General features: G+C 35.2%; 2 protein-coding genes and 1 long non-coding RNA gene across 10 annotated transcripts in view; 1 reads left to right on the forward strand and 2 right to left on the reverse strand.

The window, feature by feature from the left end:
• The window catches only part of SNAPC3 (small nuclear RNA activating complex polypeptide 3), a 44,429-nt gene extending 33,728 nt beyond the window's left edge, over positions 1-10,701 (forward strand). The window contains exons 8-12 of one of the 4 annotated variants that reach the window (XR_007413996.1): positions 3,056-3,163; positions 4,323-4,948; positions 5,728-5,817; positions 5,905-6,090; positions 7,254-10,701. Coding sequence is in view for 1 of the 4 variants with exons in the window: in XM_025432938.3 (XP_025288723.1) it covers positions 3,056-3,163; positions 4,323-4,470 (256 nt within the window). In the remaining 3 variants the exon portion in view is untranslated. Of the gene's footprint in view, positions 1-3,055; positions 3,164-4,322; positions 5,008-5,727; positions 6,091-7,253 lie in introns of those variants that run through there. The other 3 variants (XR_007413995.1, XR_004803781.2, XM_025432938.3) reach the window with 3 other exon arrangements.
• LOC125756049 (uncharacterized) lies at positions 194-4,326 on the reverse strand. The gene is made up of 2 exons (XR_007413999.1): positions 4,087-4,326; positions 194-3,568 (listed from the first exon to the last, which is right to left on the reverse strand). It is a non-coding gene; the product is annotated as an uncharacterized LOC125756049 (long non-coding RNA).
• The window catches only part of PSIP1 (PC4 and SFRS1 interacting protein 1), a 43,438-nt gene continuing 36,412 nt past the window's right edge, over positions 7,817-14,842 (reverse strand). The window contains exons 11-17 of one of the 5 annotated variants that reach the window (XM_049116139.1): positions 13,213-13,268; positions 12,547-12,617; positions 12,224-12,325; positions 11,890-12,103; positions 10,693-10,804; positions 9,635-9,730; positions 7,817-7,968 (exon numbers count right to left, since the gene is read on the reverse strand). In XM_049116139.1, the coding sequence (XP_048972096.1) occupies positions 9,670-9,730; positions 10,693-10,804; positions 11,890-12,103; positions 12,224-12,325; positions 12,547-12,617; positions 13,213-13,268 (616 nt within the window). In that variant the 3' untranslated portion in view covers positions 7,817-7,968; positions 9,635-9,669. Of the gene's footprint in view, positions 7,969-8,156; positions 9,731-10,692; positions 10,805-11,889; positions 12,104-12,223; positions 12,326-12,546; positions 12,618-13,212; positions 13,269-13,987; positions 14,663-14,842 lie in introns of those variants that run through there. The other 4 variants (XM_025432940.2, XM_025432941.3, XM_025432942.3 and 1 more) reach the window with 4 other exon arrangements.

The raw sequence follows: 14,842 nt of genomic DNA on the forward strand, positions 1-14,842 counted from the left end.
TTTTTTTTAAATTTTTATTTATTTATGATAGTCAGAGAGAGAGAGAGAGAGAGAGAGAGAGAGGCAGAGACATAGGCAGAAGGAGAAGCAGGCTCCATGCACCGGGAGCCCGACGTGGGATTCGATCCCGGGTCTCCAGGATCGCGCCCTGGGCCAAAGGCAGGCGCGAAACCGCTGCGCCACCCAGGGATCCCTAGAAATACTTTAATAGAGGGTGAAAAATCTGTAGATAAGCATTTCCATTTGTGTATTAGGCAGGCAGCAGCCATTCACTTTTGGGTTGTTTTCTAAGATTTATTCATTTGAGAGAAGGAGGAAGAGAAAACACAAGTGAGGGTGGGGAGGAAGAGGGAGAAACAAGCTCCCTGCTGAGCAGGGAGCCCGATATGGAATTTGATCCCAGGACTTGGGATCGTGACCTGAGCCAAAGGCAGACACTTAACCCACTTAACCGAGCCACCCAGACACCCCGCCATCCACTCTGTAGATCATTTTGTATATCCTGTAGCCCCTTTCCTTAGCAAATTTGCAACTATATATCTGGGTTTCTTGTCTCTTTGCCAGAATTTTATGGAGATTGAAGGGAACTGGGGGAAGAGAAGAGAAATTCTAATATTTGACAAATATGAGGTCTTAAGGCTTACATAAAGTATAAAAAACTGGGAAGGATTAAAGTAGTTTAAAATGAGATTGTGTTACAATAATTTTGTATAGCTTGTGTCTCTCTCATGTATAAGGCTGTTCATTTCCTTATTTAAGAAATGTCACTTTGAGAAGGATCAGTATGCAAGAATGAACCCTGCTCCATCCCTGCTTTCATTCTGAAAGACCATTTTTATGGGAGTCTTTGTGTGGAGCAGTCCCAGATGCAGGCTTTTTATCTTATCAGTAATAGGAATGGGTGCCTTCAGGAAGCCCCTGCCATTCCACCTCTCTTGGATCTTAGTGACCAGTCTCCAAAAATTGACTTCGCATGCACTCATGCTCAGGAGACTCCCAGAGGAAGTACTTGACACAGAGTAAACTTTGAAAGACATGAATGCAAAGCAGAACAGATAAGACCTAAAGAGAGCTGTGGAATGCTGAGACTTCTCTCCCAGCATGATGGCCATCCAGCCCACTTAGAGGATAGCTTGGGCCTGAGCCCAGTGGAGAAACTCAGGAAGGGTGTCTGGCACCGCTCCGCCTCCCATGCAGACACACAAGGAGAGCACCGTTCAGTCTGTCAGAAAGTACAGAACCCGATTAGCCGCAGGTACAGGACACCTAAGCAGATGCAAACCTGAGAGCCGGTAGCTTCTAGCCACGTGTCACACGATAAAAGGAACCTGTAGTCGTTTGTGGAGTTTAGGGGTGAGTAGTAGTAATTTGGCATAATGTAAACATTAAACATCGATTTAACCAAGGTTATTTTGTTCTGTAGAGGGATGTTGAGGAGCTAAATTTAAAAGAAAAAGTATGCAAAACATTGGCCCGAGAGCTCATAAACTCGTTTTATAGGATTAACACACTATCAAAGAAATGTATATATATAATTTTAAGTTTTATATTAAGCTATTCTGTGTGTTCTTTCACTCAAATGAAGGGGAATGTGCCTAAGAATTAGGATAAGATAGAAGACCATCCACTTTTCTCTGATTTTAGTTTAACATTTCTTACTGTATGGCCTTGTCATTCTTAAAGGCAACGTGGAAGAACAAGCCACACTTAGTAAACATTTGCAGCATGGAGTGTTCCTAAGGAATTATTTTTAGTTTTTTGAAAGATTAAATTTCACTTTTTTTTTTTTAAGATTTTATTTTTAAGCAGGCCCCACACTAGGTGTAGGGATTGAACCGACAACCCTGAGACTAAGGGTTGCATGCTCCAAGGAGTGAGCCAGGCAGGTGGCCTTTAAGGAATTTTTATTTATTTTATTTTTATTTTTTTAAAGATTTATTTATTTATTCATGATAGAGAGAGAGAGGCAGAGACACAGGCAGAGGGAGAAGCAGGGACTCAATCCCAGGACCCCAGGATCATGCCCTGAGCCAAAGGCAGGCGCCAAACCACTGAGTCACCCAGGGATCCAAAAGTAATTTAGACTACAAGTCTTTTTTTTTTTTTTTTTTTTTTTAAGATTTTGAGAGAGAGCATGCACACAAGCATTGGGTAACTGCAGAGGTAGAGGGAGAAGCACTCCTTACTAAGCTGGGGATCCTGATTTGGAGACTGATCCCAGGACCCCAAGATCATGACCTGAGCCAAAGGCAGACAGACACTTAACCAACAAAGCCACCCAGGCGCCCCTAGGCTACAAATCATTTTTTATTTTATAGGTGAATTTAATCATTCAGTGCCATTCCATAGTCTAATAGTTGGTAAACTGTTACAAGCTTATTAATCATTTTCTGATGTGAAGTTGATATATTGCTACCCTTTAAAAAAATCAAATTTTAAAATAGAGACCTTTAGAATACTCTTGTGCAGTTCCTTCATTTTTTGGATGAAGAATCTGAGGTCCAGCATGGTTAAGGGGTTTACTCAAACCCAGTTGATTAGTGGTAGAGACTGACTTTCATTTACAATTTACTAATTGACACCCAAAACTAAAGTCCTGTCAGTTCACATTATACCAGGAGTCTGATTTAGATTTTAATAAAGAACAATGTAACACATAACCAAATAGATTAAATAGTTGCTCGCTCAAACTGTGTTTCATCAAAAGATATAAAGTGTTGAGTAAAGCAAGGGCTTTCTGATGGAATACATACAAGATCTGCTGCACACTAATCTTCCTCTTAGAGAGTCACAGAGCATATTACCATAAAACACTTTGGGAAGTTTCATGGGAAAGAAAACATTAATTCCAAATGATCTTTAGGAGAGTGTTTCTGTGGAACACAATTTGGTCAGACCTAGTGTAGCAAGTGATTTTATACCTAAATCTCTTATTTAAAAAAATTGAAGAATATGCCTACTGTGTTCCTAATGTTGAGGTACAGATATATTTAATTCTTTATAGATCACAACAATTTGTCTTTTAATGCCTTGGTTTACTTCTCATGTACAAAAGGCTTGCACATCGTGATGACTGCTTGGATAGGACACTTTATCCCCTTCTTATCAAGAAGCATTGGCTATGGACCAGAAAATGTTTTGTTTGTAAAATGTACACAGCCAGGTAAGTAATACCTATTTCTTTGAGAATTACTGGTTTTCAATAGTCAAGTACTTTGAATTCTTCGTATTTCAGTGTTTCTTATTTTGAATTGGAATGAGGACTTAGTCTTTGGGAATATAATAGAAATAGTTTTTCTAGTAGGTAAGTGCCACAAATTGGTAGGTTACTTTTAAGCAGGAAATGAGTTCTGTATAGTAAAAAACCAGAGCTGGGTCAGATTTTGGATGAATCAACACTCAGTGTCACATCAGGGAGCCATGTTGCCTTTTGTCTGCAGTTTCCAAAATCAGCCTCATTCACAGCTTCTTCATGAAAAAATAACAGCATCTCATATATACAATGAGGTCAAAATATGGTTTCATGAAATTTTTACTTAATGTGATACTTCACGTTTAGTTTGTGTAACTGGATCAGAATAAAAAAATTCAGAAGAAAGAAGAATGATTGTGTATCAGATTTTTGAGAGGTTCTCCCCTCCCCTCCCTTCCCTTCCCAATAAGGCTTTTCTAAATGACTAGTAAGAAAACATGTTAAATCCGTTATCAAACTGGAAATCAGGCAATGTTAAAATATACAATGAGATGCAGATTCAAATAGACTGAAAAAGTCTTTCATTTTACCATGACCTAACATCTCAGAACAAAAAACAAAGTATTGTTCAATGTTGCCCATATTCCCATTTGTAGACACTCTGTAACATTTTATCCTGAATTTCAGATAAAACACCTGGAGTTTTCAAATTGGCCAGGACTAATTTACCAATTAAAAAGATAAGTTACACAAAAAAGTTCATCAGGTCTACAGTATCTAGTATGTAACAGTTTTTCAAGATGGCCTATTACATTTTAACAGTTATTTGGAGGATAGGTAAGGGTATGTGTAGGATGCTTTTCACGTATGGATTTGTATTTTTCTCTACTTACCTTTAGTCTTTCAGAGAAACAGCATGCTGCAGGATTTCTGTTAGTTGTCCCTTTGCCTTGTAGAGTATTGGTAGTGATAGGACTGTTTCTATACACCTACAGAGCTTTATAAAGGATTACAGTGTATTAGGACAATAAAGCAATGGTTGGGGATGTTTACACATTACTGCAGGTCATAACATGTTAAAGCATGAGAAAGTTGGCTGTAAAGATGTACTTTATTTTTTTAATTACAGATGGGTGACGAACAATGACAGTTTTGCACCAGAGGACCCATGTTTCTTTTGTGATGTTTGCTTTCGGATGCTCCACTATGATTCAGAAGGCAACAAACTAGGAGAATTCCTTGCTTATCCTTATGTTGATCCTGGAACCTTTAATTAATAACAAAAAATGTACCTTGTGAAGTACCTGTCCCCTTGGATGGTTACTTTCTTTCTTGAACATGCCACTGAGTAACATAAATCACCTGAAACAATCGGCTAGCTACTCATACACCTGCAAAAGTGTAAATCACAGGTTTTGCTTTGTTTTATTTATAAATCACAGGTTTTTTTATAACGTTTGTTTAGAATTCTTTTAGTATTTATTCCAAAACTTGGTTTTTAGTGTATTTGCCCATTATTGTGTTTATTTACTAAGTTGTAGGAGTGCTTTATATATTTTGAATATAAATCCTGTCAGATTCAGGTATTCTGATTTTTGGCCATGCTGTGGCTTGCCTATTCATTCTGTGTCCAGGGTACTTTTTGCTAATCTGTAACTAGAAAAATTCAGTTAATGATACATCAAATGGTGGAAGTGTTTTGAAAATTCTTTGAAGAATGTGAGAGCTATACCTTTGTACCATCAAACTTCCAAGGTAAAGATCCTTCAAATATCTGTGATAAAAATGAGAAGAATAAAAGTAGATTTAACAAATACGGTATTAAGAATAGCTATTGTGTAATCTGATCCCACTGAGGGCTCTTTTGTAATACTAGGTTTTGGTTTTGGTAGAAGCTAGCAGGCACGCTAATCATTTTAATGGGACTCACTGTATGAATAATGAACGTAAAAAGATCTTGAGCATATATTCATACCTTCACAAAATAACATCTTTTTTAAAAGATTTTATTTATTCACGAGAAACATCTAGAGAGAGAGGCAGAGGGAGAAGCAGGCCCCATGCAGGGAACCTAATGCGGGACTCGATCCCAGGACTCCTGGGCCAAAGGCAGGGGCTAAACTGCTGAGCTACCCAGGGATCCCGAAAGTAACATTTCAGTTGAAGATTCTTTATGAGAACTTTTTCAGTTTATTATTATGATTAGGAAAACAGATTTTGAGGCTTTTGGCTGGTTCAGTCGGTAGAGCATGCAACTCTTGATCTGGGGGTTTTAGGCCCCACATTGGGTGTAGAGATGACTTAAGAATAAAATCTTAAAATGGTAGATTTTATATAATGTGACCACTGGGACATGAGAAGTCAAGATCCTATGGATTGCCAGCTCTGGTTCACTCATATTTGTGCAGTAATACCCAGAATTATTTATGTAAAAACCAGGGTTTTTTGGCCCAGCTCTTCTTTTTTGGCCCTCTTTTCTTTCTTCTTTTTTGGCCCTCTCTGACAACCCTATTTATTCACTTCTCTCATTCTAGACAAAAGGCCAAAGATGAATTCCAAGGCCTAGATCATCACAGAAAAATTGTATCTATCTATATTGAAATGTTTTCCCAAAATCTTTTTTGGTGGGTAGTTTTGAAGATTGTTAAGAATGCTGTAAAATAGTTTTTTTTAAATGTATCATTATTTAAATTCCACTTTCTCTTTCCTAGGTTATTTATTTAAATTCAACTGAGTACCACATTCCCTGGATGGCTAAGAACATTTACCATACTAATCAAAAACTGATGAAGCCTTTAAGAATGTATATTTAAAATATTGGCAGTGAAATGTTTAATGGACTTAAATACATGTCCAATTAAGTTGATTGGTGTGCAGAAGACAAGCACCTGTTTCTGGTATGTGTACTGATGGTCTTACTCACTGATTCAGTAAATACACCAGAGGAGCAGTATAAGAAGAGGTGCCTCCCGTGGCTGGCTTATGCTACTAAATTTTTACTTTCGTGTTTCCAACGATGGTAAATTGAACAGATTAAAAATTCAGCTAGAAAACCATATTCGCCCAATTCCTGCTAGTTCCACAGGGAAAAAATGAATTTCTGCTTCATCTTTTTAAAAGATTTAGTGTATGAGAGCGAGCAAGGAGAGGGCCAGAGGGGGAGAGAGAATCCCAGGCAGAGTTCAGTCCCATGACGTGGAGGATCTTGACCCGAGCTGAAATCAAGAAATCCCTCCACTGACTGAACCACCCAGGTGCCCCTGCTTCCTTTATTTTTAAACTGCATTCCTTGTAGTTCTTGCATTAATATCCAAGGTCTGTTGATTTTTTTTCCTCTCCAAGTTCTAGCTAGTTACCATGTAGTGTTCTGTTGGTTTCAGGTGTTTACTTGTATTCATTCCCATTTCAGATTCTCAAAACTGCAAATTCCAAAATGTGCACTGTCCTAACAGAAACATTAGTCCATGTGCAGTCATTTTAGTGGACAGAGACTGTCAATTAAAACATTACTGCTAGTGAAATTCTTATTTTATCATTTATTAATCTTATTCTAATTCTTAAGGGTAGTTTTTCCACCAAAATTAAAAGGCTCAAAGATCTTTGTATTTTCATTTCCCCTTGTGAAATCTAGAGGAAGAAAGGCTAACCTGATTATGCCCAGAATTTGCCAATGTAGTGATTTAGGGATTTTATGGCTGTAAAATTCAATACTAAACAGGACTTATGTAATGAAGAAAAGCAAATATGAAAATATGGTAATCAATTTATCAGCTAATATGATAATCAACTTACAGTTAGAGAAAGGAGATTTTGGTATAGTAACGGATGAACATGCACAAAAATCACTATTTAGAAAAGCAGTACCTGTTTCTTTAAATATCTTTCTCAGCTTTTGGTATCCTGTAAGGGTAATTTTTACCTTTTTTCCCCTACTCAAATCGTAATGTCTTTATTATCTCCAAGATTGGAGAATTACACAGCACAAATATGAAAACGTTTCTACCTATATAGCAGCTTCATTTCCTAAGGTTTGTAATTATGGGTTTGCTATTTCCAATAGATCATCCTTTCTCTGACCAATGGGACAAAATAAGGTGTTAGTGAAGCCCTCACAGAGCCCTGTAAAAGCCTTTGCTCTTATATAGGATTAGTTGGCAAACCTCATCTTGACCAGACCTCTTCAACCAGGTAAGTGTGTGTGTTGGTACACTATAATCAATGTCTCCACAAAAACTGGGTAAAATATCATCCTATTTGAAACTACAGGACATAACAGCAGGTTTAAGATAGTCAAGTTGTTTATACACTGTTTCTCCAGTTCAGAGGATACCGCTGAAATGTCTCCAAAGCAGCTAAGAAAGCTTTTCACAATTCATTCTGCGGGGTCATGCATAACTTACTCTTTCAAATGTTATCTAGTGGTTTAACAAAAGCACAAAATAGATAGTTTACACATGCCAAAATTTTTTTTTCTTCTCTTTTGCTAAGTTACCTTAGTGACTTGTTCAGTGGAGTTTTGACCATACACACACAATTTAAAGATTTGCTCACTTTAAAGTGTTTATGACTTTATAGGAGTTCTGAGAGTGGTAATTACCTGTGAATCAGCTTATGACCAACAGAAAAATAGAAGGCCAATTATATTTTCACACTATATAAATCAACTGTTTAGAGACAAGGCCAGCTCAAACAAACACATAAAAGTATCAGAGTGCCATTCTCTGTATCTCTTGACGTTGAATATTCCTGTGGTTTCTCAGTAAAATTATATTGATCTGTTGGGTCACAGAATAAAAGAGGAGGGTGAACAAAAAATAACATTTTTAGCTTACTAGATTTAGTTACCCTGTCACCCCACAAGACAGTCTCTATACCGAGTTAACCAAGAAATTACTCCCTTGGAAGCAAATCCAGATTCCAAAAACACTTTTGTAAATAGCAAAGAATTAATTTACTAGTAGAGTTTGATAGAAAAATCCTTTAATCAAAACAAGTTTACAATGTTGACACTTATGGCTTAACTAGAATAAATCTGTCCAAATTTAAATTGTATTAAGGACCTGATATAATAGCAATAGTTCCCTCAAAACAGTGGGTCCTAGTTACATTTGTAAGACCTCTCAAAAAGCAAAAACTCCAATTATTGAAATAATTCACAACTTTTCATCTATAGATGAAACCATTATCTGAGAGGTCAAAACATACAGTGCATGTCACATGCAAACACTGGTATTAAGCCTTTTCTCCATATTCATAGTTTCAAAACATGAGAAATGTCTTTTAGCTACTGAAAACCACCAACTGACCTAATAATCAAAATATCTTAGAAATGCTATCTGTTAAGTTACCCTTAACTTTTATTAACCTTGGTTTTACCCTGATTTAGTCTATATATGAATACAGACTATCAAAGTACTTTACTTTTTCTAACTGCCTCGGAGCAAGCTATCTTTCTACTCCTTACAATTCTGTCACATGGAAGAGCTCTACATAATAAACCCTTCTGATATAGCCATGTTTTCAAATAGGTTAGTTTTCTTATATAGTATTTATTTCTACTATTTTACTGCATAAGAATCATGGAATTTTTTTTCCAATTAAAAAAATACTTAGTAACTTCCTTAATGAGTGTGACTTTTTTAAAAATTCAGAAACATGAGACAGTTCTCAAAAATAAACTTTTATCATTCAGTAAGGATCTTATTAGATGATTTGAACCCTAAAGCCAGATTCATTCCTATACATACCTATTCTGCTTTCTATAGGAAAGCCATGTGACTTCACTGAATTCCCAGCCACAAAACTAAATTACCTTCAAAAGTTAACATGAGTTTTGTACCTTGTAGAATTGTCAGTTGGATATCTAGTCGTCATTACAAAAAGGCATACAGACCACAAATTGTTACAAAGCAGCAGGATAATGTAGCACAATGTAGACTGTGAGATTAAAATTAACTTTTGATAAAAGGAGTGAGTACTTGTATAGAAGTAACATTTTATCTACCATAAAAATGCATAACTTCTACAAAACCCACAAACAGTGAAAAGACAATCCGGTAAATCCAAGGTTTGTAAAAACTATGCACAAAACCCACAGTATTTGGGAAAAGAGGAAAGGTTTTATACAAGTAGCAGTTTTAAAAATGTAACTTTTTTCTACTATCAATTACACATTAACATACACACACTAATTGAAATTATGCTACAACCAAACATCTGGAAAAGCAATTTAACATTTCCTAAATGGATTTTCCCTCACATTTACTGAATAATGTAGCTGTTAATACTGCACAAGTACAATTAGCAATAATGCTTAATTACTTTTAAACAAATAGAAAGGGATTTCTCCCTCAAAACAAGTTTTTCAACATCAAAACCTATGCTTATAAAAATTTAAAACTTTCAGCAGTCTAAATATTTCAAATGAAAACCATTACAAACTTCTCAAATGTTCTTTATATTCCAGGTATGTCAACCTAATTATCTAGTGTAGAATCCTTCAGAGATATTTCAGTCTCTCTCTCTTCACTGGATGGCCTAAGGAAAGAAAGAAAGGTGTGTCAATTGGGTCAAGGGCTTCTTCATGGGGGTCGGAAAACACATTAAATGCGTGCATCGTTTTCAAGCTCATGAGAATATTTTTTAAAATAATCTTGACTTATTTTTGTTCAACAAAAATTTTTTTTTAAAGATTTTATTTATTCACGATAGAGAGGCAGAGGGAGAAGCAGGCTCCACACTGGGAGCCCGATGCGGGACTCGATCCCGGGACTCCTGGATCACGCCCTGGGCCAAAGGCAGGCACTGAACTGCTGAGCCACCGAGCCACCCTTTTTGTTCAAAATTTTATTTTACCATATTGTGTCTTCTTCCTAAAGTAATACTCAGATCAAGCAAAATAACTCAGGGAAGCATCATGGCCCAGGCCCCTTCCATCATTTCCAGCTTTAAAATGAATTCTCTTTAAAAAACATGGAAAGGTTAGATCTGGGATACCAATATATTACAAACCTTAATAAAGAGAGGGAATGACATAGACAAAGAAGATTTCCCTGAATTTCAGAATTAAAAGGGATGCTAGATTCCAAGTCCTTCAAATGTGTAGAACAAACCAAGACTTGGATAACTCCAGTTCAATAACCAGTTATTTAGAGACTATGATACAAAATAGCTTGTGATTCTAGATCTCACTTTTGTATTATCCTGTCACAATGCAAGAAAATAATGAATGTAAGTCACTATTAAAGCTGTGTCAGTGAAAGAAGTTCAAAGAATAACTTATTTTAAGCTGGATTCCTACTATCCAGCTCTATTCCCTTTGAATACAGGCAAGTTAATTGTAAATGATCAAGTTTTTTGGTTTTTTTGCCCTTTTGATTTTCATCTTGCTGAGTTCAGGAATTGAGTGATCAAAATATAATCCTTATATAAATAACCTTGGAACAGCAATGTGATTTAAAAATTAAAAATACATATGACCCATTAAAACATGTCCTCACTTTTTCTTACTGCTGGCCTCGTGGTTGTCTTTGCTTTCTTCACTGCTGTCTCCATTATGTTGTGGTTGATTACTATCTTGAGCATCAGATCCTCCATTTAGAGTCTTTGAACCTTTAAAAGGGTACCAATGGAAAAACTGTTAGAGCTTCAAAGTTCTTTTAAGATGTCCTCTAAAGAGCCCAAATTTAAAGGAAAAAAAAAACAAAAAAACATGGCCCTAAAGTTTTTAATAATTTCTATACCTTATTTAAAATTACACTGTAATCTTTTGAGTAGCTGAGGCACAGTAAGTAGCAGGGTTACTATATATAGATCTGTGGGGTGGGGGTGGGGGACTAAAGATTTTATTATTGTGAGCAAGACAGTGGGCACAAGCAGGGGCGCAGAGGCAGAGTAAGAGAAGAGAGAATCTCAAACAGACACTGGGCTGGATCTCACACACGGAGATCATGACCTGAGCCAAAATCAACCGTGGGACCCTCAACTGACTGAACCACCCAGGTAGAAACACAGGGGATTTTTAATCTGATCATTCCAATTCTTACAAAAATGTGTATCATAGTAAATTTTTATATTTCCTCATTTTAGGAAAAAAGTGTCAAAAGTGCTTTTCGTAATTAACATGAATTTGTGTCCTAAGTAAACGATGAGGTCATCCCTGTAAATCTTATTTCTAACAAATCTCTAAGGAGACCTTTATCATTCCCTCATAAGGAATAAAATATCCAACTCCTTTGAAATACTTGTTTCTATAATAAGCAGCTCCTAAAACCTTTAGTAACCTGGAACTGGGGGAACTGATAATGATACCATGGTTCTACTTTAAGAATCCATCACAGATATATCCTAAAATATTTGTGGTTGAAATAGCGTATCTGGAATTTGCTTCACAGAGAAATCTGATGAGGGTAAAAGAGAACAACGATCATGTATTGGTAATCACACAAGTTGAATAATGCAGACACTGGAAGTTCCTTTCTTACCTACTATTGTGTTAATTAGAAATTCTTCCTAATTTAAGTGAAAAATGAACAGCAACTGCTAAATTTAAGCTTAATGATAATGATTTAAACAGAAGCGCTCAGCCTTAGCTTTAGTTTTTCTAAATGCTTTAGGATACCTTAGACCCTAATGAAATCATGTGTCAAAGCCATTTTTTTAAAAGCAGTCCCAGCAAACAACTTACTACCACATACCTGTTTGTTCCTTTTCTAGCTTTTTGTTTGGCCCTTTCTTCCCTTGATCTTTGGTTTTATTTGCTTCCTCATGCTGTCTTTGTTCAGCGAGAGATTTATTCAGCACTTGTGTGATCACAGAATCTCCTTCACCAACCAAAAACATATTCTTAAACTTGTTATACAACATTGTAGACTTTTCCATGATAACCTGACTAACTTTGAATCGCCGTATCTGAGAAAACAAAATATACACTCAAAATTGTTTTCTTCATTGATTTTTAAACTGTTACTACTTCTTAACGACATGGTGATCAGGAAATTTTTAAAATCTGCACAACTCAAGATCACTTACTTTTTTCAGTGTTGTAATCATCTCTGTATGTTTCTGAGCTTGTTGCATTGTGACCTGAAGTGAAGCAAGTTCATCCAACGCCTCAATACATCTGTTCACATCCTTCATGACAAAACAGTAATTTCATAACTGTTAATTACCAAAACCTATATGCTCTATTCCTAAAGATTATTTTTAAAATCTCAAATAAGGCAGTACAAAAGACCAGTTTCTCTTAAATTTACCCATTTCTCTTAAATTTACACATACTTATAAAATCAGGTGAGAAAATATGAAGCTATAAAAGCAGTGCTATAGTTTTAAATGAGGTATTAAAGACTTACAAGATTATCAATTTTGAGTGAATTTTTAATTTCAGCATGTATCCTTTGAAGTCGAGAATCCATTGATGTTTCTATAAATTAAAATGTGAAACACAGTAAATAGTTTTTCCAAAACCAGTATTTCTGTATAAATCTAATCAGCAAAACAATGACAAGATTTGATTTTTAAAAATGTTCTTCATAATCTGCCTAGTTCACTAGAAGTTATTTGCCATTTTTAGTATTTAGGAAGGCAACATTCATCATTTGAAGAAAAAATTCACCATCTAGCTGCACAGGGTTTCTAAAAGAAGTAGCTTATATCCAGTTAATAAACCCCTCTACAACTGTTTCACCTTACAGGTTTTTTTAAAAAAAAGGAAAAACTATCGGAAACAATGAGATTTGTCAAAAAAAAGGGAAAATATCTAGGTTTTTGGCAATGTTACAAAAAATGTGACCATTAGATAATGAGCAATGATAAAAAAAAGTAGGAGTCCTTAGCAGGTGAGCAGGGCACCTGATTATATTTAAAATACAATGTATATAGAATCTGCTAGGGATTTGAAAAAAAATGCTTTTGTAGGATTTAAGAATATAAAATGATTTTAAAACCTATACACAAGAAATTGTGTAATTTCCTTTCCATGTATTATTTTATACATCTTAGAAAGTGAAATAACTAACCTCGCTTCTTCTCCACTTTCTTAACTTCTGGCTTCTTTCCTTCATCTTTATTCTGCCTATCAAATGTTAACACAAATATTTCAAAACATTGGAACTTTGTGACTGATTACCAAATGCCCACAATCCCTTATGTAAAAGTTAAAAGAATATTTAAAGATAGAAAGTCAACAGCCTAGATCACAAGGAATTGACTGTAATTCATAGAACTCTGGAATGCCACAGCATTAGTATTAGTTACTATCAACAAAAACACGTAAAAATTAACATGCTAAAATCTAATTTTTCCGTGGCATCACAAATAATTTTTACACTTGTCATGGTGAAATTTTTTTCCAATAATAAAATAGTGGTATTTAAAGACCCAATGTCAGGGTCAATGGACAGACTGACCATAATGGGAAAAGAACATCTATAAACATTTCATGAGTTCTGCATCACAACTGTTTTCTAAAGTAGCACATCAAAAACACACTAATTTTTCCCACATCTCCAAAAGGGTAGATAACTGGAGGGGTTAAGTTTCTAAGTAAAACAGAATATTCAAAGATAATACTATTATAATAAAATGGGGTTCTTTGGCCAGTATATCTAATTTAAACAACAGTCATTGACATTTACATACCATGTCACAAAAGAAAAGGTACCATTTTACTGCAGATCACAAAAATAAGCATTTAAAAATGAATTCTTAATTTCTAGTACCTTGGCTTTGAGTTCGGGCCCTATTATAAACCAATTGAAATAGACAAGAACAAAACAATATCTAAAAATCAGGTTTTTTTTTAAAAAAAAACTTTATTTTAAAATTTTGGTTACAGTTTCATTTTTGTTTTCTTAACAAGTCTACTGTTTAATCTCTCAGGATTAAAAAAAAACAGTTATTAAGAATTCTAAAGAATTAAACAACAAAGGAATGTCAAGGGAAGGGCACAACTGCCCCATTCTCTGGGGTATAAGAGCTATTCCAGTTTAACACCTAGCTTCAAAACAAAATGAATTTTTATATTTTCTAAATGAAATAATGTACAACCACCATCTTCTAACTTTCAAACACAAAGCTTCATTTTAAGCTTGGTAAAAAACTTTTAACAGGAATGATGGCCGACCTTGGTATGTAGTGTGTACCTTACAGGAAATTTTTTTTTTAACAATCATAACACAGTAATAATGCCATTAATGAAGTCCTCAATTTAGAATCTGCAACATTCTTCCATCAAGGGGGGGGGAGGGGGAAATTCAGTCCAATGAGTCTGTCTCAAGATCTTCATCTCTTGTTTGCTCCACTTGTATTCTCTTTTCAGTAACTGGATTAATGCTTTGAGCCCAAAATGAGATATATTTTTTATTACTGTAGATTACATGTTGTTTGGCTGGGAATACAATACAATAAACTTTATTTTGCATAATGCATTTCACACAAGCTGCATCTGAAATGCTTTACAGAGCAAAACTGTCCAAGTACAAAGTTTTGTAATAACAGGAGAAGGAAAGAAAACACAAATATTAGAATTTGAGAAAGTTACATTCGGAGGACATTCAAAAAAGAAACTGAAACACATAAAGATAACTTTGAGATACTGAAGAAGGGTTGGGCTAGATTTACTAAGCAATACTAATTTTATATCTTAAT

The sequence above is a fragment of the Canis lupus genome, chromosome 11 (assembly GCF_003254725.2).
Source record: "Canis lupus dingo isolate Sandy chromosome 11, ASM325472v2, whole genome shotgun sequence".
Taxonomy (NCBI): domain Eukaryota; kingdom Metazoa; phylum Chordata; class Mammalia; order Carnivora; family Canidae; genus Canis; species Canis lupus.